This window comes from Perognathus longimembris, chromosome 28, assembly GCF_023159225.1.
Source record: "Perognathus longimembris pacificus isolate PPM17 chromosome 28, ASM2315922v1, whole genome shotgun sequence".
Classification (NCBI taxonomy): domain Eukaryota; kingdom Metazoa; phylum Chordata; class Mammalia; order Rodentia; family Heteromyidae; genus Perognathus; species Perognathus longimembris.
This window is the reverse complement of record NC_063188.1, coordinates 80,123,805-80,149,308: the sequence shown is the minus strand read 5'-3', so window position 1 is coordinate 80,149,308 and position 25,504 is coordinate 80,123,805. Positions and strand designations below refer to the sequence as shown.

At 40.9% G+C, this 25,504-nt stretch overlaps 1 protein-coding gene across 1 annotated transcript; it reads left to right on the top strand.

Annotated features, from left to right (window-relative positions):
• The first annotated feature begins 5,780 nt into the window (after positions 1-5,780).
• Positions 5,781-6,284, top strand: LOC125343149 (chromobox protein homolog 3-like). The gene has a single exon (XM_048335420.1). The coding sequence runs from the start codon at positions 5,781-5,783 to the stop codon at positions 6,282-6,284; it is 504 nt and encodes a 167-aa protein (XP_048191377.1).
• The last annotated feature ends 19,220 nt before the right edge of the window (positions 6,285-25,504 follow it).

Here is a 25,504-nt window from a genome sequence, read left to right as displayed (position 1 = left end):
AGTAAAAACTATCTGTGCCATTTATAAAACAAAACCTACACTTTCAATACTTCTGCATTCATTATGGGCTAAGAGAGGAGGAAGTAGATTTGGTAGATTTGATATTAACTTAAAAATAAGGAACATGTACATAATCTGAAATGTATGGCACAGTTATTTCTTTTTTAAATGCTGAGAAGAAAGATGCTTAATCTTAGCAGATAATCCCTTAAAGAGAAATGTGACTGTTATACACAAAGGAAACCTTGAATTGGAAGTCTCTTAGATTTAAATAGGCTTTTGTTTAGCAGTACTAGAAAGCACCCTTCCTTTGCTCCAATCATAAGGCAAATATTTTTTCATTTCCTTTTTCTTTACCAGAATAATATTAGCTGCAGGGTTTAAAAAAAACAATGGAAGAGGGTCTTGGAATATGGCTTAGTGGTAAAGTGCTTGCCTTGCATGCATGAAGCCCTGGGTTAGATTCCTCAGCACCACATACACAGAAAAAGCCAGAAGTAGAGCTGTGGCTCAAGAGGTAGTGCTAGCCTTGAGTAAAAAGAAGGCATGGGCAGTGCTCAGGCCCTGAGTACATACCCCTAGGACTTGCAAAAATCAAACAAACAAGCAAACACATTGGAAGACACAGTATAATTTAAATAAAACTATCTCTCAGAATTTCAACTCAAATATCAAATATGAAGTAAGTCCATTTCAATTAGCATATGAATAACTATCACAGTCATAGCAAACTTTTTTTGTGGGTGAGTAGAGCTTGAGCTCCAGGCCTGGGGCCTATCCATGAGCACTTTTGCTAAAGGCTTGGTCTCTGGCAATTGATCCACAGCTCCACTTTGAGCTTTTTGGGGATATTAATTGGAGATAAGAGTCCCATAGCATTTCCTACCCAGGGTTAGTTTCAAACTGCAGACCTTACATCTGCCACCTGAATAGCTAAGATTATAGGATTGAGCCAGAGACACCCATCTTGAAACACAGTATTTTTGAAATGGGAGGTATACCAGATTTTATCTTCTGAGAATAATTTAGCTGCTCTTCTTTAGTAGACTGTAAATGTGGGATCACCATTCGATAAAAATTACTGTGATGCTCAAGAAATCTGATAATGGAAAGTGAGACAGCCAAAGCTCTTGGGAATGAGCCAGACATTGCCAATTTTAAAATGTGACAAGGAAGAATGTCAAACATGAATTCCTGAGATAGGCAGCCGGTCATAGAAATAAGGCTGTGTGAAATTCAGTTTTATATACATATTGTAGGTCACATCTCATCACATACATGTGATAAATATTTATATTTTCACATACTTTTATAAAATATATGCATATAAAATATTTACTTATGTATATACATATTTATACATATATGTGGTCACATGTTTATATATATGAATACATATATGTATATTTTAGCCATTCAAGATTTGGAAATTTTGGATTTGGAGGCAGGGTTCAAGTGTTATATTTCCTTCTTGAGCATAACCTAAGGTAGAGACTGAGGCTCTGATTTCAGGCACCACTGACACAAATAAAAAAAAGAGAAGATAAAAGGCAAACCTTAAAGTCACTCAGCAGAGTTGGATAAACTTCAGAAAATTCACAATCACTTCTGGATTTAGCCAAACGGAAACTTGATCTTTAGCCTAATGCTTTCTTTGGGAAAACTCACTGTACATAAATTCATTAAAGGGATATACGGGAAACATTTAGAGCTAGCACATATTATTAGTTCTTTAGGCAGAAATTTATTTTCAAATTTTTGCTCCACCTCTATAGGCCCAAATGAAAAAGCCCAGAGGTGTGTAATATGTATGAGGAAGTAGCAAGGGTGGAGGAGGATGGAAGAGGGGCCTTGAGTTTGGAAGCAGCTGCAGCTCAGCCATATTAGGAGAGTTCCCTGCCAGGCAGTCACCTTCCACCACTAGCCATTCCTAGTGGACCAATTAGTAATTATTGCTGTAGATAAGTCTGGGAAGCTTGTAAGAAGAGGACTGACTTGGCTTAGGTCAAAAGGTGGAACCACGTCTGATCTTCCTTCCACTCATAAACCCAACAAGATAGACTGGAAGGTTCAAGCTCAGCAGGCTCCAAATGACAGGGCTACATATTCAAGCAATTACCAGGGTCCCAAACTGTCACTGTCATTCAGCAGCCTGTGGAGTCTGTGTGAACCCCCTGTCTACATGCTTCCTGGGATGTGTGTATATAGTATTTATTAGTGGGAAGATAGTTCTTCACCTCCTTAAATAAGACAGGGCACCCTTTGCTTACTCTCACTCAAGTTTTCAACTCTAACTATAGCTTTTCTAGTAGGGTCTCTTAACTTGAGAAAGGAATCCTCTATGCATAGTTTCCTGAGAGTTGTTAAAATTATAAGTGAAGGCTGAGTTTTATCACATGTAATTTCCTTAACGTGTAGAATATTGAATTGACTAAACTGACTTTTTGATCTGTTTTGCACAGATTGCAATACAATCTGTGTAGAAATAGTAAAATTGAGTTTCAGACCTTGACAGATTGTTTACTACTAATATTTTGTTGCAGATATTGTGTGAAAGTTGATGAAAGATAAATATGTACAGTTTTGTCTTTGGTATTGGAGTTAGGATAATTCTGAAGTCACAAAATACTATAAAACTTATGCAAACTAAGAGAGCAAAGCTTCTGTGAACATTTAGGAACTTGATTTTAGGAGTTTCACCATTGGTAGTACTAGTCAGAGTGGCTCACTCTGCATAATTTGTTTGCATAAATGTGGTTAATCATGGGATAAGAAGTCTCCTGATTTCCAACCGAACAGAAAAGAGTTAACCCAGCAGACCTGACAGCTTGACTTAGAAAGGCCTCATGGCAAAGCAAATCTCTGGATGGGTGTGTAACTTAGATTTAAAGAATGTTCCCATAAAATCTGACTAGGATTTATAATACTGTTAATCTGAGTTCAAGCCATTTGTACATACAGTGTGTCTATGCTGTGGTTTCCTCCTAGGAGTCTGACATTTTGTCAGGTGCTAAGCAAATGTTTCCATGTGACCAGTTCTGAATTTCTAGCAAGCTTCTCTGATAAACAACATTTCACTTTTGTTGTTAGGATTTGTTGCTGGAGAAATCTCATATCCTAGATGGCTCAGCTGTTTGAAACCTCTTGGAAATCTGATATTAATAAAAACAGTAGCCAGTCCTGTTTTTGCAAATCCTGGATTGTATAATATATTGTTCTCTGCCTTTCAATTCTTTCCTTCACTGTGCTATTAGTCCTGAGGTAAGTTTCTTGGAGACAGTATATATTACTATTTTAAAAGAATTTATTTTATGAACTACGAGGATGGCTCAAATGGAAGACAACCAGTCTTGCAGGGGCTTAAAAATCTTTTGTGAGGGCTGGGAATAAGACCTAGTGGCAAGAGTGCTTGCCTCATATATGTAAAGCCCTAGGTTTGATTCCTCAGCACCACATATATAGAAAATGGCCAGAAGTGGTGCTGTGGCTCAAGTGGCAGAGTGCTAGCCTTGAGCAAAAAGAAGCCAAGGACAATGCTCAGACCTTGAGTACTGGCAAAAAAAAAAAAAAAAAAAAAAATCTTTTGTGAATAACTTTACATGCATGTATTTTCACCATTTTACTTGAACATAATTATTGGGCTTAGGTATAGTATTTTTTTGGTAGTACTGGGTTTGAATACAGAACTTTATGTTTGCTTGGCTGATGCTTCATTTAGCACTTGAACCACTCTACCTGCCCTAATATTTATTAGGTGTTTTGAGAATGGAATCTAGAACTCTTATTTCTGGGCTGACCACAGACTAAGACCCACAATCTCAGTCACAAGTTTAAAGGCATGAACCACTTGCACCTGAGAAGTCTAATATTTTTTTCTTTCAGGTTTGAACATACTATTTTTTTGTTTCATTTTTAAAATTTGTATTGTAAATGTGATGAAATAGGGGTTACAGTTCCATAAGTCAGGTAATGAGAACATTTATATTTGGAAAGTTCCACTCACTCCCTCATTTTCTCCCAGTTTTTCCTCCCGACACCCTCACCCCATTTGTATATTTCATTTCCAGTATCGTGTCTAGTAAATATCACTACTGTATTAGTTCATCCTTTGTTCCACCATATCTGTGTTTCTCTTCCCTCCCCAAATCAGATAAGTTTACTTACAAGACAAAGTGTACAGAAATCAACAACAGCAACAAAAGGTAAAAATAAAACAGAAAATAGAAACATCAACAGTTCAATGTCTTTTACTATCCATTGGGCTTATTTGTCCATTTATAGTAACATTGTAACTATTACAAATGAGGGAAAACGTGCAACCTATGTTTCTTTGGGTTTGGCTTACTTTGCTTTGCACAACCATGTTCACTGCAGTATTGTTTTCCAGATTTAAGATATGGAATCACTTCAGATGTCTCTTAGGGGACAAAGAGCTCAAGAAAAAGTGGTATATATACACAATGGAATTCTATGCTTCCCTTAGAAAGAATGGCATTGCCCCATTTGTAAGAAAACGGAAAGACTTGGGGAAAATTATATTAAGTATAATAGTTTATATTTTTGTTTTCTGCCAGTTTCTCTGTTTCTCACTCCTGTTTTCCTTTTTGCCTTTCTGTGGGGTGATCAAATACTTGGACTTAGGCATTTTCAGTACACTTTGTACAGTTTAGTTCATAGTCATTCTAGCTATGAAAATATATGTAGCTAATTAGTCCTACTCTACTCTTGTCATTATTTTTTACTTCAACTAAAGTGGAGGGAATTATTTTCATATAGGTAGGTTTTTATTCTCCTACAAGTAGAATGTATTATATTTTGGTTGTACTGATATTTGAACTCAGCACTTGGTGTTTGCTAGACAGTTGTTCTATCTTTCATCCCCAGGTACAGCTCTTGGAATATACATTTCTCATCTATTTCTTTTCTATACATAAAACCCAATATCAGATAGTATTACAACTTTTCCTTCAACAATTCAATCTGATTTAACACTGAAAAAGGAAATGCGTGTCTATTATAGTCACCCTGAATTTTACATATTTCATGGTTTTCTTTTATGAGTTTGAAGACTCCTTCTGCTATTGCTTCATGTTTGTATGGAGAGCTTCCTTTAGATGCTCATTATTGTTTCATCTCCTAGAGAAGACTTCCTAATTTTTTTGTCATCTGAGTATGTCTTTATTTCCCACAATTGCAGAAGCATATTTTTCTTGACCCTGGAATTCAGAGTTGACAGTAATTTATACTTGTAAAACATACCATTGCCTTGCAGACTTTTCTGGTTTCATAAGAGAAATGTGCTATGCTAGCATTTAATTCAGTGTTCCTTTGTAGGTAATATATTTCTCTCTAAATGCTATTAGAATTTTTAAAAATTTTTATTTTCATAGGTTGCTTATGGTGTGTCTTGTAATGGATATTTTTAAGATTTGCCTGGCCTTTGTGGTTGTGGTTCCAATGACAATTCAGCATTTATGCCCTGTCAGTGCTTGTCTGTTCTGCTTTGTTTGTCTATTACTAGAACCCAGCTAAAAGCTGAGGAACATGCCATAGATATGGACATTTCTTTCAGAACTAGTAGGCATGATGATTTAGAATGTTTCACAATGTATTCAGATTGGTATTTGTTTTTTCTTTTCTCAGTACTTACCATAAAAACTTAACAAATATCTCCATCGGAGTCGACTGGAGCTTAAGGCTCACTATCCAGAGTTGCTGCAGAATCAAGACCTGAGTTTCTGAAGTGGTTAGTAATAGCTCCTCAAATCTGCAATTAAAAGATGGCCTCCAAGGAAACCACACTTCCAAAAAGAAGAAAGAAACAGACTAGAAATTGTGAACAAATTGAAGAAGCAGAGATTGAGGTATTTGAAGTTGAGAAAATAGTGGGCCGGCGTGTAGTAGCTGGCAAGGTAGAATATCTCATGAAATGGAAGGGATATTCAGATGCTGTTAATACCTGGGAACCAGAAGAAAGTTTAGATTGTCCTGACTTAATCAGGGCTTTTATAAATTCTCAAGGAGTGAGTTCATCTGGCAGTGAATCTAATGATAGCACAGCAAATGTTAAAAGAGATGCTGGTGGAAATCCAAGTGGTTTTGCTAGGGGTCTTGAGCCTGAACGAATACTTGGTGTTTCAGACCATAATGAAGAAATGATGTTCTTCATGAAGTGGAAAAATTCTTCTAAAATTGAGTTGGTTCTGGCAAAAGAGGCTAATGATAACTGCCCTCAACTTGTAACTGCTTTTTATGAACGGAGGCTCTATTGGCCCTCAAAATGAAAGAGTAATTATTCATATATATATATATAATATATGTGTGCATTTGCATATTATATATTCATTTAAACATTTATGTACAATCTTAGTCTTGTGTTTTGCATCAATATTTGAAAGAATAACTAAATTCTAATAAAATAAATTTGATGTGTTGGTTTTGGAGTAGTATTTGTAATACTTTGGATATTTTTTGCATCAAATATAATAAGGCATTCTGGAGTTCCTTTCTTTATCAGAAAAGAATATTTGCTTCCAGCAGGGACAGACAAAGAGAAATGGAGGGGTTTGTGAATGTAGCTGATGCTATTGTGAAGATCTCACATACACTCGATATCATTAACAGTTTCATGATATCATTAGACTCTTTTGTATTTTGCCTATTTTCCATATTAAAGATGTAGTTCCATTTCACAATATGCTAATATGTGAGTTCTAAGTGACTTCCCTCACTTCATTATATTTATTTTGTAGGTAATTGTAAAAAAAAAATAGTAGTATAGTACAGAGGGGTCTCATGTAGCCTTCACCTAGTTTTCCTCAAAAAATCATATATAGTTTAGAATACAATAACAAACCCAAGAGTGTGACATTAGTACAAACCACAGCACTTATTTAGAATTCATGCACTCCTATCTGGAACTGAGTACATAGTTCTATGCAATTTTCCTGCATGTGTAGATTCTCTACCACAATCATTCTTGCCACAATTATTGTCACAGTCACCTGGCAACCCCAACATGTTCCCCATCTCTGTAATATTTTCATTTGGGAATATTAGAAAATTGAAATCTTACTTTTTGGATATTCTTTTACTCACTGAGCAATATCTGTTTGAGGTTTGCAGAAGTACATCAGTTCATATGTTTTTACTGTTAAGTAAAATTTTATAGTATGGATGTGCCAGTTCAACTACCCATTAAAGCACATTAGATTGTTTCCATTTTATTTTACTTTGCTAGTACTGAAGCTTGAACTCAGTAGTATGATACTGTCCCTTACCATTTTGCTCAGGAAAGTCCTCTACCACTTGAGCCAAAGCCCCACTTCAGATTTGTTGCTTGTTGGATGGAAATAAGAGTCTCATGGATTTAAATTTGCAGCTGGCTTTGAACTGGGAGTCTCAGAAATATTTCTTAGGGAAATAACTAGGATTGTAGGTATGAGCTACTGATTCTCAAATATGCTCCACATTTTAATCCACTAATGAAATGAGCTAGGTGCTGGTAGTCCATGCCTATAATCTTAACTACTCAGGAGGTTGAGATATGGAGGACAGAGCTTGGAAGTTTGCTGGGGCAGAAAAGTCTTCAAGAATCCTATCGCCAATTAACTGCCAAAATAAAAGGCAGACTAGAGGCATAGTTCAAGTGATAGAGTGCCAGCCAAGAAAGCTGAGTGATAATTTAAGGTCATATGTGTACAACCACACAAATTCACAAACCTAGCAGCACATGCACACACATTCCCAGGCATGCACATACACAAAAGCAAAATAAAACTTCTAGCATGATGCCTGTGGCTTATATGTATTATCATTGCTACTTGGAAAGCTGAGATGTGGTGAATTATGGTTCAAGGCCAGCGAGTACAGAAACATTTTTAGAGAACTCAACTGAGAGCTGCCACCTGGTGGTACACTCCTGTTATTCTAAGTAGGTTAGGAAGTCTTAAAATGTGATCATCACAGCACAAGTGCGCCCTTGGACAGGAAAATCTGCAGCAGAGGCACACCCGGTGGTTAATGCCTGCAATCCTAACAACAAAGGAGTTTCATTGCTGAGGATGGCAGTATGAAGACAACCTGGGCAGGGAAGTCCATGACACCCTCATGTTTCCAATTAACCACTAAGGTATGAAAGGGGAGTTATGGCTCACATGGTAGAACACTAGAATTGAGCAGAACAACTCAGGGACAATTTGAGGTCCTGAGATCATACCCGTGGACTGGTACCACCACCACTACTACTAACAACAACCACAACAACAACAAACAAAAGAAAACAGTTTCAGCACAAAGGACTTGAGTTTTTGACTCACTTGTAGGAAAGCCTGTGTAAGTGCATAGCTAAGATATAGTTGAAGCACTAAGCCCCAGTACTTCAAAAATAAATAAGAAAAAGGAGTGTAAATATTCGAAGAATTTTCCATTTAACATAAATTTACTTTCTCTTGGTAAATACCCATAAATATCCAGTATTGCAACTGCTGAGCAGACATTAATTATAAGTTTAGGGTTTTCTGTGAAATATATATATATATATATATGTATGTATGTATGTATGTATGTATTTATTTATTTATTTATTGCCAATACTGGGGCTTGAAGGCTAGGGCCTGGGTGATGTCTGTGAACCTCATACTGGTTAAGAATAGTTTCTCTAGTGCTCTATAATTGAACCACAATGCCACTTCTGACTTTTATTAGTTTATTTGAGGTAAGAGTCTCATGGATAATTTTCTGAACATGCTGGTTTTGAACCTCGATCCTCCGACCTCAGTCTAATGAGTGACTAGGATTATGGCCTGAGCCACTGACACTTCGCTGAAGAGTATATTTTCAATGTTAAACAAAATTGCCAGGAATTGGAGGCATGACTCAGGTGATAGAAAATCACTTATCAGAGAAAAAAATACCTGAGAGAGTGCATGAGGCCTGATTTCAAGCCCTACTAGCTACACCACAACACCACAATAAAGAGAGAGAGGAGAGAGAGAGAGAGAGAGAGGGAGAGAGAGAGAGAGAGAGAGAGAGAGAGGAGAGAGAGAGAGAGGAGAGTAAAGCTGGGTTCCTGTTGTCTCCGGTGTGTAATCTTTACTGTTATGGAAGCTGATATCTGAGGATTACAGTTTGAGTGCCCCTGTGACTCTCTTCTTTCCAATAGCATAATTTGGATTGTAAAGTTATATGATTGGACTGAAAAGTTCAGGGAAGAGCTCAGAACCTGAGTTCAAGCTCCAGGAAGAGTGAGAAAGAAAGAAAGAAAGAAAGAAAGAAAGAAAGAAAGAAAGAAAAGAAAGAAAGAAAGAAAGAAAGAAAGAAAGAAAGAAAGAAAGAGAAGAGAGAGGAGAGAGAGAGAGAGGGAGGGAGGGAGGGAGGGAGGGAGGGAGGGAGGGAGGGAAGGGAAAGGAGGAAAGAAGGAAGGAATGGCAAAGATAAAAAAAGAAAAAAGAAAAAAGAGAGGGAGGAAGAGAGAGAGACAGAGATAGAGAAACAGAAAAACAGAGAAAAAGAAAGAAATAGCAAGAAACAATGAAAGAAGAAAGAGGAAAAGATATGCAAGAATTGAAAGCTAAAGACAAGAAATGTATCCAATGCCCAACGTATGATACTGTAACCTCTCTGTACGTCAGTTTGATAATAAAAATTTGAGGAAAAAAAAAGAAAAGAAATTGCCAGACTTTTCCATACTATCTTTGCCATTTTGTATTCCTACTAGCATGTAATGAGAGTCACATGTTTCTCAATATTTTATATTCTCACCATATAGTCATTAGGATAGATGTGTGGAGATATCATGTTAAAATGGCTTTTTTGACTTCCGGGAAGATGGTGGAGGAGCAGCAGAGCCCTAGCTAAGCTCCCTCCTACATCCCAGTTTTAGCACTCCAGAGAAACTTTTACTCCTAGAGAGACAGCCCAAGTACAAAAAAAAAAAAAAAAAAAAGATTCTCCACAACTACTCCCTTGCTAGAAGCAGTCAGGAAAGTTGCTGAAAGACTTGTGAGCCTATTTAACTTTTGATGTTGCCATTACTGTTCTGTACGGCCTGTATTGTCAAAAAAAAAAAAAAAGATTTCCGCTAGTTATGGTGTTTCATTCTCATTAGCTTAGCTATTCATGGAACAAAATCAGAGACTCAGTTTGTGAACTTCTCAGGAAAATTTGTGCTAGCATCAATCTCAACAAATTAGCAGGTCTTTTTTTTTTTCTTGGCCAGTCCTGGGGCTTGGACTCAGGGCCTGAGCACTGTCCCTGGCTTCTTTTTGCTCAAAGCTAGCACTCTGCCACTTAAGCCACAGCGCCACTTCTGGCCGTTTTCTGTATATGTGGTACTGAGGAATCGAACCCAGGGCTTCATGTATACGAGGCAGGCACTCTTGCCACTAGGCCATATCCCCAGCCCAATAAGCAGGTCTTTTAACTGGAGATTTGGTCCAGGTAATAGATTTCACCCCCCCCCAAACAAAAAACAAACAGGTCTTTTAACTGGAGATTTGGTTCAGGTAACAGATTTCCCCCCAAAAGCAAGAAAGTTAAATGTAATTGAATTAATCCATAAATCCTAGTCTCATATCCCCCCAAATACATATACACCCATGCACACTCACAAACACCTGAACACACAGGCAACTCAAACACAAAAGGTGTCAGAGTGGCAGGGTCCTTTGTGCTAGGGTGGAAGCATAAATTGGTCTAAGGGAAGTGTTGATTAGTTTATTCAAATTATAATTTAACATGAGGACAGTGTGCTGTAGCTTCTGTGCTAGAGTGGTGGTTTGGGATGTGAGCAGCCACCTGCACTGTCTGCAGGTGCCTGCATTGAGCACTAGAATTGGCAGCCACACACAGGTATTGAGTTGGCAATGAGACAGGAGAGGAAATTGCCTCTTTGCTGTTTTCCAGAAGCCATTTCCTGGGTCTGTTGGTGGTGCCACCATGTGGAAAGTAAGGGGATGATGAGTGCAAGTTTGGGAGAAGGATGCAGGTGCCAACTATGGCTACTAGCTTCTGCTCTGGCGTCCAGGATCAGACAATGTGGAATCTTCTCTGGTTATCTAAGTGTGCCAGTAGTTGTACAAAATATCCCTCCCTCTTCTGTCTGGTGCCTTTGGGGCTACTGCACCCCCTAAGGTAAAGCTGCCAGTCAGTGAAGGAGGCAATTATGAGCACAGGACACTTGTTGCCATGCCCCCCCCCCCTGCCCAGAATTGCAACAAACACATCATGAGAGGAAGAATGCAGTTCATTCACTGAGCTTCATCACCAAATGGAGACAGAAGTCTGTAGCCAGAATTAATTGTTGACAGAGAAGTATTGCATTTTATCATGGTCTGGGTTTGCTAAAGTGGTGAATCTAGAAGCTGTGGTACCCAATCCTTTTATCCTACTTAATACTTTGACATAGGTGTTGCCATGGGCTGGGAAAGCCATACAAATATTGGTCTGGAATCACTCTTTTGAACAAACTGCTTCTGTGTATTGTTTTCATGTCACAAGATATAATAGTGCCAATTAGAAAGAAGAAAGCAGCGCTGAATTGGTGAAACCCTGAATCAGAGTCCCCGTACCAGTGTAGCACACAAAGAGTGGTTTGGCATGGTGGTATGACTCTCGCTGAAAGAAAAACATAAGCTGGTACAGGGGTAATTGGAAGACATAAAGGAAACACAGGACAGGGGTGTGTCTCCACCTGTGCAGTGCCGGGTTGTGAGTACACACCTGAATATCTCCCAGCCCCATGTCAAACCCTCATTTCTTTGCCTCCTCCTGTGTGTAAATGGGCCCTCATTGTGCATGGTATCGTCAGTGTCAGGAGTGGGTGCTGGTACACTCTGTGTCAATCTGGGCATCTAGATTGTCTACACGGCTAAGAGGAAATGTGTGCCTGGGGTCAAGAGCCTACTCGGCATGATGCATAGGCATTGAAGGGGCACCAGAGGTCCTAACAATCATTGTGGTGGCCACTGGAAGTCCTGACACTAAGGGAATTGAATCCTGGCTGTTTGCCACTTAAGGGGCTCCAGAGGACTGATCTTCAGTGGGTCCTTTGAAGACGCGGGCAGGGACAGAACAGGGTTGACAAGTTGTTCTTTGGGAGCGACGTTAGAGTGGTGAGGGTTACTCCCTTCTTGTGCTATGGGGCAGGCCATGGGGTTCCTGTCAGGGGATCCCAGGATGCCAGCAATAGGGAGAATACATCTCCCCCCTCCACCTGGTGCCATTGGGGTACAGCTTGCTCTTGGATGGAGCTTCTGGGCAGTGGAGTGTGAAAGGATGTCACTAGGCCACATGAGGACCCTGGGTAACCTTACCAAATGCACCCTGAGAAGAGGGAAGATGTGTGTTGTGTGTGTGTGTGTGTGTGTGTGTGTGTGTGTGTGTGTGTGTGTGTGTGTGAGGTCTGGGTATAGAGACCTTGGGTGGACGCTGATTCTCCAACTTCATCATCCACAGACGACGCTGGCTGGGGGCCCAAAAGCCCTAACGGCTCCCGAGGATTCCTCTGGAAGTACTGGTGCAGTCCACATTGCCACCTGGCTGTTTGCCACTTTGCTGAGTCCACAGGTCTGGTCCTCAGGTTGTCCTTTGAAGTTGCCATCAGGTAGGGGAGATGAGATGACAAGTGCTTTTTTGGGAGCAGGTTTTAAGTGCTACCTGTGGATCTTTGTTTTGCATCAGGGTCCTGGCTCAGGTGATCTGAAATCTTCTCTGGGTATCCACTAATGCCTGCAGTTGGGGCAAATAACCTTACTTCCGGTCTCTTACAATTGACATTCCCTCTTGCTGTTGCTTGGTGTCATAGGAGGAGGAAAGTATAGTCTTGGTCTCTGGGTTCTACTGGGCCCCACCTCTGAACTTCAAATAATGTATCCTGAGAGTGGAACAAGGGTCCTCCCCTTCCTGACCCATCAAGACCAGAGACAAATCCTCTTTGCCTATGAATTTTCTGGTGACAAGAGTGAGTCACATGCACCTGGCTTTCTTATCAAGATTTTTGGTACTAACATGTAGAGAACTTATTTTCATTTAGGTTGTTCTTTAATCCTCCTACTTTGGCAATGTGATTGGTTTTAGTTATACTAAAATTTGAGCTCAGAGGTTTGTGTTTTGTAGCAGTTGTTAATATGCCCTTATCCACACATCTAGCTCTGAGAATATAAATTTCTCATCAATTTCTTTTATATAGATGGAACCCAGTATCAGACATTACCATCTTTCCTTTGAACATGGTTTAAAATTGCACAAGGAAAGATGTGTCTATTTCATTCACCATGATTTTCACATATTTCTTGGGTGTTTTCTAAAGTCCAAAGCCTACTTATGACATTGTTTCCTTTTCATAAGTAGAACTTCCTCAGTATTGCTACATCTGTTTGTGAAATGATCCTAAATGTTCTGTTATCCAAGTCTGTCTTTATTTCTCCACAATTCCTGAAGGGTATTTTCCCTGAAACTGGAATTCAGTGTTGACAGCTCTTTACTTTACTCTTGGTAATATATACCACTACCTTCCAGATTTTTCTGCATTCAGAGGAGACATATGGTACAATTTAAATCAATGTTCCTCTTTAGGTAATCGTGAGTATTTCTCTGTAGTTACTGTGGGGAGTTGTTTGTCACTTTATTAGATATTTTTGTTGTAATTGTAAATGTATTGTACAGAGGGCTTACCATTTCATAAGCCAGGTAATGAGTACATTTCTTTTGGGACATGGTGAAACCTTTCCACAGTCTATGCAAATTTTTTCCTCAGGAGGTTTTGTTTTTAATCTTAGTTTTCCTAAGTTGCTTTTGATTTTTCTTGGTAGGTATATTTTTCAGTCTTGCCTGACCTACTTTTGTGGTTTTGTTTAGAATGACAGTTTAGCTTTTGACGCTGTGGAGTGCTTTTCTGGTGTGATTAGTTTTTCTATTTCTAACAGGCGAAAGTGAAGCAAAGGAAGATGGCACACTGATGTACAGTTTCAATTCTGAAGGCATTCTGATTTAGGAAGGTTCCCATTTGAATCAGACTTTTTTTTTGTTTTTCCAGGACTTACTAGAAAATATTAAAGTGTATCCACTTGAGAGTATCTGGAGCTTGAGGCCCGTGGGCCAGAGTCACTGCAGGATTGGGACCCACAGCATTTGACTTGGTTAATAATAGCTCTTCACATCTGTAATTCAAAATGGCTCCCAAGAAAAGGATACTACCAAAAAGAAGACTGACACCATATGGCAAGCATATAAAATGTCCAAAGGCAGAGGCTAAACTATTTGCTGTGGAGAAAGTAGTGGGCCGACGTGTAGTAGAGGGCAAGGTAGAATATCTCTTGAAATGGAAGGGATATTCAGATACTGATAATACCTGGGAAGTAGAAAAAAATATACATTGTCCAGACTTAATTGAGACTTTTCTAAATTCTCACAATGCTAGTTTGTCTGATGGTAGCACATCAAATGAACAAAGAAATGCAGGTGAAAACACAAGGGGCTTTGCTAGGGGTCGAGGACCTGAACAGATAATTGGTGCTGAACAAAGTAGTGGAGGATTGATGTTTATGATGAAGTGGAAAGATTCAGATGAAGTTTAGTTGGTGCCAGCAAAAGAGGCTAATGTGAGATGCCCTCAGATTGTAATTGCTTTTTATGAAGAGATAATAACTTGGACTTCTTCTCCACAAGATGAAGCTAGGTAATCATCTGATATGTTTATATATACATGTGTACATGTATGTATACATTTGTATCTCTATCTATATGTTATTAGGTATGTATAATTTGAGTCTTACACTGGAATTAAAGTTGTGAAACAATAACTTCCTTATAATAAAATAAAGTTTATAAGTTGGTTGTGACTGCAGTATAGAAGGTTTTGTTGAGATACTGCTTTTATTTCAATAACACTGGTTACTTTGAACAAATATAATAAAGTATTTTTGTAGCAGCTTTTATTTTCAGAGAACACTTGCTTCTTTGATATATATCCTCTCTTTCGACACCAAGTTTCTTTAAATGTTAGGCAGTATTGTGTTCCTGACTTAACCAAACCACTTGCCTTTTAATTCATCGTTGAAGGAATATCTTAAATTTTTTGTTGATTTGTATATGTGTGTACACAAAATACAGTAATATTTTTGGGGATCTTTTGAGGTTTTACTTGCTTAGAGTTTCTGGGTATCAAAAATCATATCCTTACAAATGCTAGGCAAATATGTACCCCTGAGTCATATCCCTCTTACTGGTTTTGCTGTTCTGTTTTTTTTTTAATTTCAGGTTTAGTTTTCTTTTTTTTAAAAAATAGGTTCACCAGCAGCATTTGCTAGTCTAAATTAGCTAGGTAGCCAATCTGGCCTCAAACTTTACTTCTTGCCTCTGACATTGCTATCTAAATACAGTTGATTGTTTGCAAAATGTCTTGAGTGAAAATTATTTCTCATTACCAAAACTTTCCTCCAACCCAAGTGAAAAAATTAAGGCAAATTGTTTTTCTTTACCAAGGTAAGCAAAACTCTGTCAACATTCAAAAGTGTCTGTAGTGACTTATTCCTGCACTGAGTATTGGAATCTAGATACTACAAGCTCATGAATCCTGGGAAATGTAAGGCTTGGCCTATAGAAAGGCAATCAGCTTTATTCAAAGTATAAGTAAACCAAAAATGTCTAGGAATAAAACTCCAATGGTACTCTGCCTGCACATAAATTCAACATACACAAGGCCTCCTGCCACCTCCCAATGATAAGAGAAAAACCTTTGAATTTTCTGTGCTATCCAGTCTACATGTGTTTCATCACTCTCATTGCGAGGACAGTGGACTTTGAGTGTTAGGGCACACTGGGTCATAGTCTGGGTATTGAGCACTCTGCCTAAGAGCAATATGGATGGAAGTATTACCCTTAAGTATTGCATCAGTAGATAATTAAGATCCCAACCACACATGAGTTTCTTCTGGCACCATTCTAGCAGAGAAAACAGAATCCTAACCAATGGCTTCGGTGTTAGAGTTCCGCAGTCTAAATCTTGTTTGTCATAGTTCCTCCAGGTAGGAATGTGGTAGATGACAGTTTTAAAGTTCCAAATCTACCTATTTGATTCTGCTGTGGTGTTGGGTGTGGGATGGGGCAGGCTGTAATATTCTTTGAGTAAGTCTTCATGACAATAACTAGTAGTGTACACCTGTGTACTCTGGTTCAACCTTCCTGTTGAATGATGCCATCAAGCAGTGCAGAAGGAAATATTTCTCCTGGCTTCTTTCTGTAACAGGATTCTGCATTCAATCTCAGCTAGTGAGTCCTATGAGAAGAGGCCAGGTTCCCCATTACAGTTTTCTGCATGCTTACAGCTAGGAATGGTGCCTGTAGTCTAGGGACCCCATTTAATGTTTGATGACACATTGGTATCATTGTTCTGTAGCACCACTGTTGTCAAAATATGTTTTTTCTAGGTATAGAGGTGCAATTTTGTTATGCTAGATCATCAGGGAACAAAATCAGAGACTCATAATATGAACACAGCCCATGGAGGGAGTTGGAATGACATCAATCTCAATGAAAAAAACAATTGATTAAATTAGAGGTTTGAATAAGGTGACAAAGTGTTCCCCAAGAGCAAGAAAACAAGATTCAATTGCATTAATCCCTAAGAAAGAATCTGATAATCTCCCCACTTACACATGCACAGATACACACACCAACACATAGAAACACAATGGATGCCAGAGTGGTGTTGCATGTTGTGCTCGATTGGAAGCAACAATTGATGGAGCAAAAAATTCTGAGACCTTATTCAAAATATAACTCCACCTAAAATGAACTGTGGTATAGGTCCAGTGGTACAATCCTGGCTTAAGAATAGAAATGGAAATATTTCTTTCTCCCTCCACTATGAAATACCATATTTCTCCCTGTCCTACTTACTGTGAAAAGCCTAAGTTGGAAGTGGAGGACCAATGTCACTGCATATGCACTATGGGAAAACCCAGACCACTAAAGACTCCATAGGGGCAGGGGAAGGCTGAGTTTGTGTGTGGGCTCTCACCTGTAGTGTCTGCTGATGCTGGCTGAGGGATTTGTAAGTCCAAAATGCACAGGAGTACCACAATGGGCAGAGGGATTTGCAACCTAGTGTTTTGTCTTGTGACCTGGTCCACAATTCTGATTCTCAGTTCTTATAATGAGGCCACCAGGTAAAGATGAGTGGAATGAAAATTGATGTTTGGGAGCAGGCTTAAAGTCCCACCTGTGTCCACCTGTTTCTGTTGTGGGTTCTTTAGATAAAGCCTTCTGAGTTCCTCTCTAGCTGTTAACTGATGCCAATAGTTGGTCATAATATGCTTGTCCTTCCTGCCTGGTATAATTGTGGTTCCAACTTGTTATTGAATGTGGAGGCCAGTCAGTTCAGGAGGAAAGTATTCCCCAGGCCAGCAGGCTCCACTTGATCTCAGCTAATGCATCTGAGAGGAACATGTTTCTTGCACCAAGCTGAATTTACCAAAAGGCATCCAGTCTCTAGTACCTCCTGATTATGTAGTGGTCAGGTGGCATTTTGATTCAGTAAAGCCTGTGTTGTTCACGTGGTATTTCTTATGGCTATGATGCCCAATCCTGGTATGCTAGCTATTTTGTGATTAAAGGCCAAGCTGGGTGAACCTTGCTTTTATCTATGCCCACTTAAAAAGTTGTCATGTCCTCAATCTCCTGCTAGATTGTCTGTGAGTACCAATGGCATAAATCAAGGAATAGAATGACCCCAAAATCCAGAAATTAATTTACAGTGGGGTGAATGCCTGTATCTAAGTCCTAGTACCAGCCCAGAAACACCAAGCATCTGGGTCTGGTGGAGCTCCTCTTGCTGTATTGAAAGGTCCAGATAGCCTAGGGAAAATTGTGATACCTCATTAAAAATATAATTCTAGACAAATGGCTGGCATGTAGGGTAAAGGGTGAGTTTATGAGTACAAATTTAACAACACACTGACACACACATACTCCTACAAAATGTCACACTAAGTTCTTCCTGTCTTCCTCTCTGCATTTAGTTTCTTGCCCTAATTGGGAAGATGAGGGGCATGTGTTGCTTCTAGTTGACTACTTGAATTTTAGGGCACCAAAACACTTTGGGAGAGCAAGGCCATGTTTTGTGGTTTGAACCACCACCAGAAAAGTGTACAGATACCTTCTTTGAGCACTATTAGCCTTGTTCACACACAAGTTCTGAGTTGGCAGCATGAAATAGCCTCCTAGCTGTGTGCCAGTGGCAGGATCCAGAGATTCTGTCCTCAGTTTATTGGTGGTGCCACCAGGTGATGAGGAAGGGGAAGACCACAGCATGCTTGGGAGCAGAATGGAAGTTGTATCTGCTCTTATGCTATTAAGTCCAGAGTCAGGCAATATGGAGCCTTCTTTCATTATCTAAGGGTGCCAGTGGTTGTGAAAAATCCCTCTCATTCTGTTCCCTTTTGTATTTGGGTACCCTCTCCCTGAAGTGATACCACCAGCCAGTGAGGGATGAGGTATGAGCCTAGGTACGTGTTGCCATGGGAACTCCAAGCTGAAAAACTCAGCAAATGCAGCCTGAGAGGCAAAATGCAGTTCCTTCACCTGGCTGCAGCTCCACATGGGGACAGAAGGCTCTGGGTGAAATTAATTTGTGGTGACAGAGTAGCAGTGTATTTTAATATTGCCTGTATTGTCAAAATGGTTATTTTGGTGCCTGTGATGCTTACTCATTTTAGCTTAGCTAATAGGGGGCCACAGGTGTGTGTGTGTGTGTGTGTGTGTGTGTGTGTGTGTGTGTGTGTGTAATTGCTTGTTTGGGGCGAGGCCAGGCAAATACGGGGTCTGGATGTAGTCTTTTGAAAATAGAGGTGGTGTGCATTGCTTACTTGGGCCAAGTTACAACAACGTCTGCTAATAGGAAGACAGCAAATGCCCTGTATTGGAGCCCCCAATCCCGCACAGCACATACACAATGGCTTGACATGATGGAGCAACTCTTGCTCAAAGGGAAGCAGAAGGTGGCACAGCATTAATTATCAGCTATTATAGAAATATTAAGGAAACATGAAAGGATATGGGTGTGTCTCCACTGGTGCAGTGCTGGGTTGTGAGTAAATACCCCAAATCTCCCGGCCAAATATCAACCCCACATTTCTCTGCCTCCTCCTGTGTGTGATTTGTCCCTCACTGTGCATGGTAGGCTGAGTGGCAGGAGTTGGTGCTGGAAGACTGTGTGTCAATCGGGGCATCTACATTGTCCACAGGGTTAGGACAATGTGTGTGTGTGTGTGCGTGGGGTCATGACCCTGGCTGGCATAGTGCGCAGGCAAGGGCGGAGCCACTGGAGGTCCTAAAGGTCTTCATGGTGGTCCTGGGCTGTCCCGGGGCTGAGAAAATTGCTGCCTGGCTGTTTGCTGCCTGTCGGTTCCACGGGTCCTTTGAAGATGCGGGCAGGGAGAGAAGAGGGGGTGACAAGTGGTTCTTTGGGAGCGGGGTTACAGTGGTGATGGTGACTCCATTCTCATGCTGTGGGGCAAGCAGGCTGTCGGTTTCCTGTCAGGGGATCCCCCGATGCCAGCAGTAGGGAGAATACATCTCTCCCCTCAGCCTGGTGCCATTGGGGTGAGACTTACCCTTGGATGGAGCCGTCAGGCAGTGGAGGGGAAGGGATGTAGCTAGGCTGTGTGGGGACCCTGGTTCACCTCAGCGAATACACCCTAAAAGGAGGGAAGATGTGGGGCAAGGGAAGGCAGTGAGTAGAGACATTGCATGGATACTGCTTCTCCTTGGCCATCCACCCACAGATGCCGTTGTCTAGGAACACTAAGGCCATAAAGTCATCCGAGGTCACCCCTGGCAGTACTAGTGTGGACCACATTGCCAACTGGCTATTCACGTCCTTGCTGTATCCACTGATCTGGTCCTCAGGTGGCCCTTGGTAGTTGCCATCAGATAGATAAAATTTGATGACAAGAACCCCTTTTAGTTCAGGGTTTTGTTTGGTCATGGGTCTTGAACTTAGGGCCTAGGTGTTGTTCTTACACTTTTTACCTCCAGGCTAAAGCTCTACCACTTTACACCCCTGCTCCACTTTCTCATTCTCTGGAATTTAATTGTAGAAAGATTCTCACTGACATTTTCCTGCATACTCAGATCTGTACCTATTGAGTAGCTAGGATTGCAGTTTTGAGCCAGCTGTGCCCAGTTATTTCTGCAGATTTTCAGTGCTAACTCTAGTTACTTCTTTTGCATGATCCTGGGTCAGGTAATGTGGATTATTGGGCAGAGTGACTCTAATTCCTGCCTGATCCAAATGCAACCCTCACTCTTCATTGGTGTCATAGAAAGAGGAAAGTATGCCCCAAGGCCCTTGATGCTACTAGACCTCCCCTCGTAATCTCAGCTAACGTACCCTGAGAGGAGGAACATGTTTCATCCACCTGCTTACAGCTTCATGAAGAGGGCTAATGTCTCTATTCCTATAGATTTTGTTGTGTAAGTGTGGCAGTATGCATCAGTAGGGCCTCTTGGTATAAAATGATGTGGTAGTCTGTTTCTACTAGTTTACCTAATGCAGATCAAACGTAGTTTTTGGTGGGTCTTTGTCTGAGGACAGGGTATGGGAAATTTACCATGGCTTAAGATTATAAAAACAAACAAACAAAACACTGGCTAAAGTATTGGTGCCATAGCCCACATGAGAGAAGGTAGTCCCACCTGTCTCCCCAAAAAGAGAAACCCAGGCAAGAGAAGATGAATTCTTTAATCCACATCCTAGGACCAGCACAAAACCAGTGTAGCCTGGTGTACTGATTTTCTTCTTCCTATAATGGAAACCTAGTGTTGATTAGAAATAAATGTGAGACCTTAGTGAAACCCTACCCAAACTGTAAATGCTCTACTTATATAGTTTTGTGTAATGGCAAACCAGAATACCCCATTTGTCCTTTAAAATTCATTTTTCTTTGATCTGTTCTGTGTTTCATCATTCCAATTTGTAGGGTTAGAGTCATGAGTTAAGCTACCCAATTATGTGAAAATACAGACTTTTAAATTCTATGCAGTGTCAGCATGGTGTGTAGCAAGGGATGATGGGGGGTGGTAATGTTAGGATTTTGGTGGTATGCTTCCTCATACATTGTCTCCTGACACCTTCTGGAGGCACTAGAGGTCATAACCAATCAGGACATCTCCACTGCCAGTATAGGAGTAGATAAAATAGCTGCCTAGATATCTGAAGCTTAGCAAGGTATAGTATCAAATTCTTGGCAAAGAAGGAATGATAAGAGGAAGTTAGGGAACAGGTTGAAAGTGCTAACTATGGCTTCCTTGGCTTGTTGGTTTCCTGGGTTCAAGGATGAAATATTCTTTTCTGAACTTTGACTGATGTCACCAGTTGTGCAGAATACATCTCCTGCTTCAGGCTGGTATAGTTGGGGCTTCAGGTTGCTGGTGCATGAGGCTGCCAGACAAGAGTAGAAGAAAAGTATGGCCCATCTCTTGGTTGCCACTGTGGGTTTTTCATTTAAATTTATTTTTTGCTGAATCTCAGCTAGTGAACTCTGAGATGAGGAAGGAGGTTCCTCTACTAGGCTTCAGCCTCTAAGAGAGGACTGAAGATTCTGATTTCACCTGGTATAATCATTTAAAGAAAACTGAAGTGTCTATTCACTATTGAGTAGGTAGTGACAGGGTGGCATTATGTTTCAATAGGGCCTCGTGTTCAACTGGTGTTTTCAATGGCTATGGTGACCATTCACCTTATCCTAGCTATTTGGGGATCAATGTTGCCATGGGTTGATGTTTGTCTGAGGCTAGTCCAGGCTATGGCATGGCCTCATCCTCTCCAGAAAAGGGGTGTTGAGCTGGAGGCTGGGTCCAAGTAATAAAACAAACACCAAAAGGAGGAAAGACAAGTGAGAGTAGAATTCCTGGATAAATTACCCATAAAGAGTAGAGTCATAGACATGGAAAGACACACATGTACAATATGCTTTTGTGCCTTTCACTGGACTAGAAGCCCAAGGCTGCTAGAGGAAATAGTGAGAACTTATTCAAAGTATAATACAACCTAAAAGGATTAGGGGTGTAGGTAGAGTGGTTAAGTGCTGGCTCATCAGTAAGAACCCTAAAGCATCTATTTTCCTCTCCTTCTGTAGGATTGTTTCCTTTCTCTAATTGGGAGTGTGAATGGCAGGAGTAACTGATGGCACACAGTGTACAAATCTGACCTTCTGAATTCTTCCTAAAGGGAGAGGAATGGGGTTAATGTGGTGGTGGGTCCTTACCTGCATTTTCTATAAATCACCATTGGGACTGCCAGAGGTCTTGTCCAGAGAGGAGCTATCCTCTGGTACCATTGAGGTTGAGGGAACTTCCTCCTATCCATTTGCTACTCCCCCCACCCCGAGTGTTGGTGTTTTGGTGATCTTCACAAGTTGGTATGTGGGGGTTGACAAGTGTATCTTTGGGAGTAGGTTTGAAGTGCTTCATGTGGCTACCTCCTTCTGCTGTGGGATCCAGGCTTAAGCAGTCATGATTCCTTCCATGCTATCTAATGATTTAAGCAGATATCTAGTATATACCTCCATTCATACATGGTAAAAATTGGCATTCAGACTGACTCTTGCCTTAAAATGGCAGCCAGTGAATTAGTAAAATATCTCAGGCTCCTTGGTGCCAATGTGTCTCTCATCTGAATTAAGATTAACATCACCTTAAAAGAGGAGTACAATTCTTCCACCCAGATGTAGCTTCAAAATGGAATGGGAAGATCTTTTTAAAAAAAATTAATATCTGGGGGCTGGGAATATGGCCTAGTGGCAAGAGTGCTTGCCTTGTATATATGAAGCCCTGGGTTCGATTCCTCAGCAACACATATACAGAAAATGGCCAGAAGTGGTGCTGTGGCTCAAGTGGCAGAGTGCTAGCCTTGAGCAAAAAGAAGCCAGGAACAGTGCACAGGCCCTGAGTCCAAGGCCCAGGACTGACCCCCCCACCAAAAAAAATCAATATCTGTATTTTTGTTTTATGTACATATGTAATATTTTCCAGAAATAAAACTTTCATAATGAAACAGCAAATAGAGGCACAGATTCCTAAAAAGAAAAATAGAAATAATCAAGTTGTATAAGTGAATTTATATATTCTCATTATTTTGAGCCCTGGCGCTTGAACTCATAGTTTGACTGCTGTCCCTGAGTTTCTTTGACACAAGGCTAACTTAATCTGAGCATTTGCTTGGTGGGAAGAGTCGCATTGTCTTTCCTGCCAAGGCTGGCTTTAAATGGTAGTCCTCAGATCTCAACCTCCTGAAAAGTAAGGTTAAAAGAATGAACCCCCAGGGTCCAGCTTCCATTTCTTGTTTTTAAAACAAGCTTTTATTTCAGCCCAGGTATGCCTTGAACTCTGTATACCTCATCCTCTGCCTTCTTGATTTGGGGATTAACAGGTGTGCATCAGCAAATTCATCATATTTTTGAATATTTCTCATGTGACATTATGGATTTATGATTCCTTAGGGCCTCTATGGTTTGAACCTGATTTTTCCCCTGCTGTGCTTATTCCTGTGATCATAGTTACCCTTGGAGGTAAAGACTTTTAGGACTGTGGTTTGAGGACAGCCAAAGAAATTAGTTTTTCAGGATTCAGGAGGAAGATGGTAGTTATGCAGCTGGGGTGTAATTGAGCTCTTGCCAAGAAACTAGTTTTAGTTTTCAAGCAAAAAGTCCACAGCTAGAAGGTCGCACCAAGTAACTCATAATCCACAGAGATTGTGTCCAGAGAGGATATATTTAGGAAGCCTGCTTAAGAAAACAGATTTAAGACTTTTACGCCTAGAAAGACAGCCAGAGTAAGTTCTAACAGTACAGGGATTCTGGCCAGGAAGGAAAAATCGACTTTGCTCATCTGAAAACATAGATTTGAGCTCCAGGCAGTGTCCCACCGCAGAGCCAGTGCCGGCGCAGGCACAGGGCCCGGCACAGCAACCTGCAAGCCGCGCAGCTAAAGCACACAGAGTAGACCAGGGAGAAATACTCCAGACGGTGGCTGAGCACGGACAACCTGAAATCGCAAAGAAAGCGTGAGTACCCCACGAAAGATATTCCCACTCGCGCCCACAGAGCAGCTTCTGGAAGGCAGCCCTTCCCCCACCACCAGAGCAAAGTGCCATCTTTGCCACTGGCATTGGGTCAGACCAGATTGGAACTAAAGCAGGCCTGGGGAAAGTGAGGTCAAAGTTGCCATCTTTGAAAAGGGCAAGTGGGACCGACCAGTGAGAGCCAGCTCCGCCCAGGAGAACGTCCCCTGCCCAGGTGGGAGGTGTGTCCTGGGCCACGGCTCAGCCAGAGGTGCCCCGTCCTGCCCGCTGGAATTTCTAAATTTAAAGCGAATGCAGCAAGCAGCTCCTGGTGGCACGGAAACACCAGACAGGGAAACAAACAGTTCCTGAGAAAGTTAAACAGTCCCGTCACAGAGGAAGCCCAATTCCCAGCCTGAACCAGAGCTGCACTCCATAGCCACCTCCACCAAGGAGGCCGCCCTGCCCAGGAGCGAATAGCCTCCCCCAGGCAAGCAACTCTCAGTTGGATAAAACAGGCCAGAGGCGCCCCACCCTGCTGAGTCCACAGCCTATCCATAGCCAGGCTTTAAAGGCAGCGGCCCCACAGCAGACAGAGGAGCTACGGTTCCTGAGACTCCTCAAGTCCCCATCTACAGAGGACACCAAGGACTGCCAGCAAGCTGTGCAAACCACAGAGACCCAGGATTGCACCAACACAGGTGAAGGATCAGAACAGATCCACCCCCTGCAAACTGAAATCAAGTCAAAAACAGCCAAGCAGCAAAATAGACTGCAGACCATCGCGAGGAAACCAGAGACTGGGGAAAGACCACCCAAACAAGGAGGACTCCATTTTTTTTTCACTTCTGAAACGTCGTCGTTGTTTTTTTTGTTGTTGTTTGTTTTGTTTTCCATTTTTACCTGTTTGTTTTATCAAGTTTTTTTTTCTTTGCTGTTTGTTTGGGTTGTTCCTTTTCTGTTTTTTTTCCTTTTTATTTCTTTTTTCTTTTTAAAATAATTTTTCTCTGTTTTGTGCATCTGTCTTCCACTATCTTTACTTTATTTCTCTCTTTGCATTCTCTTTCTCTAAAAATTACTTTCCTATGAATAACACCTCCACTCTTTTCTGCTAACTCTCCATTGTCAATCATTTTAACCTTGTTCTTTCTACTGATTCTACTCTTCTCCACATTTCCACGTCACTGAAACTAAACCAAAACCACGCCCCTCCCCAATACATTTTACTCTATTCTCTTTACAACCTCCAACTTACCCTCCTGACTTACTGCCTGGACCTCCAGTTTCCATTGACTCCTGGTTATTGGACAGAGGGTCTCCCAGCTTAATCTGAGTAAATCAAAGGGGTTCATAGAGAAAGCCAGTCCTAAAAGAACTTAATATGAAAACAAGAATTGCTTATAGGGTTGTAACAGCAAATAAGTAACTACTGATTACAGGGCC

Excerpts from the sequence above, each read along its gene's own strand:
- LOC125343149 (XM_048335420.1), top strand. The coding sequence starts at position 5,781 with ATGGCCTCCAAGGAAACCACACTTCCAAAAAGAAGAAAGAAACAGACT.